Consider the following 2,794-nt stretch of genomic DNA (forward strand, 5'->3'; position numbering starts at 1 on the left):
TCGTAAGGTGTATGCGTATATATCCGCCATTATTTATGACACTCAGCATATCGGGATCCAACCTCTCGGTATGCCGACGAGCATCCACCGCAGGGGCAACGCCGTCGCATAAGAATGCAGGCGGGCTGATTAGCCGCTCCTCCCTGGGCCCGTGCTTTTAAGCGGCAGCCAGACTGCATCAATCATCGTTGGCAGTGGCGGCTGAAGGAGCGGACTACTAATGCAGCCGGCGCCGCTTCGACAGCCGTCGGCCCAGCGCGAGTCAGCGAATCCATCGACAATGTGGCGAGCACCGCGCGGCCGTCTCGTGAGCTGGTGGCGCCGGGGACGTGGTGGGCGCACAGCGGCGATCAGGCATGGTGGAGGAACCACAAACGAGCAGACATGGTGGACATACTACAGGTGATCAAACATGGTGGACACACAACAGGTGATCAGACATGGTGGAGGCCCCACAGGCGATCAGACATGGTGAAAGAACTGTGGACGATTAAACGTGACCGAGCATCAAAGGCTATTAAACGCCACAAAGGCGCCAAGGGCGAGCGGCGGGATGGGTGCACCACAGGTTGGATCGATGGGAAGGGCGGGGTGGGCACACCACGGGTGGGATGCGATGAGCGGGGTGGGCACACCACGCGCGGGATCCGATGAGCGGGATGAGTGCATCACAAGTGTAATGGGATGGGCGGGATGAGTGCACCACAGGTGGGATTGGATGGGCGGGATGAGTGCACCACAGGCGGGATGGGGTGGGCGGTTTGGGCACACCATGTGGTGATCAGGCGCCATGTATGTGTCACTCGTCAGCCTATCTTAGCAGCAACATCCTCTATTACAGAGAGCGGACACTACGGGTTAAGCCCACGGTCACGACAGCCAGTAGACGCCATGCAGACAGACATAAAACATTATCATTTCTTTCCACCTCCCGTGGACAGGATAGCAGAAATATTGCCATACGCAAAATACCTAATATCCCGAAGCTGCAGAAGGCGTTCCTACACACACATTAATACCCTTACTACCAGCTTGAATTGAGACGGCGAGGCCCGTTTGGAGGGCGGTCGTAAAGGACATGCCGCTTGAATTGAGATGGCGGGGCCTGTTTGGAGGCCCCGCCGGTCGTGAAGGACATGCCGCTTGCCGCCTGATGACCTATGGCTTCCTGTCACATCTGCATGTACGTACGATGCCAGCTGAAGCAGCCTGAGGCGCGGTCGGTCCCCACAGTTCACCGAGTAAAGCTGCGCCCTCTGGCAGCGGCTGGGTGGGACCGTTCAGCTGATACCTGGCACGGCCCTGCCGGCGACACTCACCGAGTACACTCGTCCGGCTTCCACTGGCAGAGGTGTTGGGGCAGCTGGACCTGGCACTGATTCCTCCGCCAGCGACACTGCCGGACGGGGCGGCGATCGTCAGCGGTGGCTAGCACGGAGCCCCCCCCCCCCCCCCTCCCCCCGGCTCGCTTTAGACGGCCGGCCGCAGGACGGCGGAACTGCACCCGTCATGAGCTCGACGGGTGGCGCTGATAGTCCAACGGTCGCCAAGGTCCTCTCAGCACCCACTTGGGGAGCGGGGATTGTGAGGAGTACTTATAAAAATTACTCATACCCTAACATGCTTGGATATTTTGTGGGAAAATGGAGTAGTTGAAAAACGCGCTCGACGTGTCCTCAACGTCAGTATGTTGGTGCTTTTCCGCAAGTATAGTTGACTTGAGCCACTACAGCAAAGCGACAAAAAGCGCCTTGTTTCCATGTGGACTATACATGCACGATCAATGATTCAATCACACTGCATTACGAACTTGAGCATCCTCATGCGATCACCACACATCAAAAAGGGTTAACCCGCTCTTGGATGAAGCCGCCCGCCAGTATGTCCACCACGCATCAAACGAGCCTAACCCGCTCTTGGATGGAGCCGCCCGCCAGCATGTCCACCACGCATGTTTCCTGGAGACCGCTCTGGGACGAACTTTCATACTCTCAGGCACACTTGCCACGAGGCAATCTTGTCCATTGACCTTATCAGCTTCTCCCATAAGGATTATCATCCGCGAACCACGTTTAAGTGTGTGCAGCTTTTGTGTGTAGCTGGCAATGCGACTCAATGCGACTTTTCTCTAAGTCCATAAAAATGCAACTAACAGAATATACGAAGTAAGTCACCACGATATTCCAGGCTGTTTCAGGAATTGCCGTGGAAAAGACCACTAAAGCCGGGCGATGGCTCAACTTCACGTTCTGAATGCAATAACACCAGACACGGAGAAAACTTGGGCGATGCAGCCAGCTTTGCCAGTTATTTTTGTTCCAAAGTTAGCATGCTACGGAGTTTCTAGGCAGTCCTTACCATACCAGGTGGCCTCAAATCATTCGAGTGCCTGCTGCTGGAGCTTGGGATTTCTTATTGAAATGACGCATGCATCTCACACCCACACGTCATCGAGGAGCAAAAACACGAGCCGTTTAAGTCACTGCCACCCCTGCATCAAGCGTGACTTCCTGCCGCATTCGGCGCGATACTTCCGTCGCCACCACATCAGGCGGCCTCCGTTCGGTTCCGTCGATTGATCATCGTCCGGCGGTAACGCGATGCAAACGGACCGTACCTCGGGGGGCGATGGCCGGCAACCAGTTGCATCCTGCCGCCAAGGTGCGCGGCTCTACGCTGGGATGCCTATCGCCGGCTAACGGCGCTGTGAATCTCCGCTAACCGAGTTTGGACGGCTTCGCTACCGCTTTTGCCTCGCGCCGGGCGCCGCTCGTTACTTATTACTGCCTGGGGC

General features: G+C 56.6%; 1 protein-coding gene across 1 annotated transcript in view; it reads right to left on the reverse strand.

Annotated features, from left to right (window-relative positions):
• LOC119109808 (nipped-B-like protein B) overlaps positions 1-1,940 on the reverse strand; it is a 23,500-nt gene extending 21,560 nt beyond the window's left edge. The window contains exons 1-2 of the mRNA XM_037233561.1: positions 1,911-1,940; positions 1,320-1,396 (exon numbers count right to left, since the gene is read on the reverse strand). Coding sequence (XP_037089456.1) covers positions 1,320-1,396; positions 1,911-1,940 — 107 coding nt within the window. The remainder of the gene's footprint in view (positions 1-1,319; positions 1,397-1,910) is intronic.
• Positions 1,941-2,794: the final 854 nt, after the last annotated feature.

This window comes from Pollicipes pollicipes, unplaced genomic scaffold (assembly GCF_011947565.3).
Source record: "Pollicipes pollicipes isolate AB1234 unplaced genomic scaffold, Ppol_2.1 Scaffold_7231;HRSCAF=8579_pilon_pilon_pilon, whole genome shotgun sequence".
NCBI lineage: Eukaryota > Metazoa > Arthropoda > Thecostraca > Pollicipedomorpha > Pollicipedidae > Pollicipes > Pollicipes pollicipes.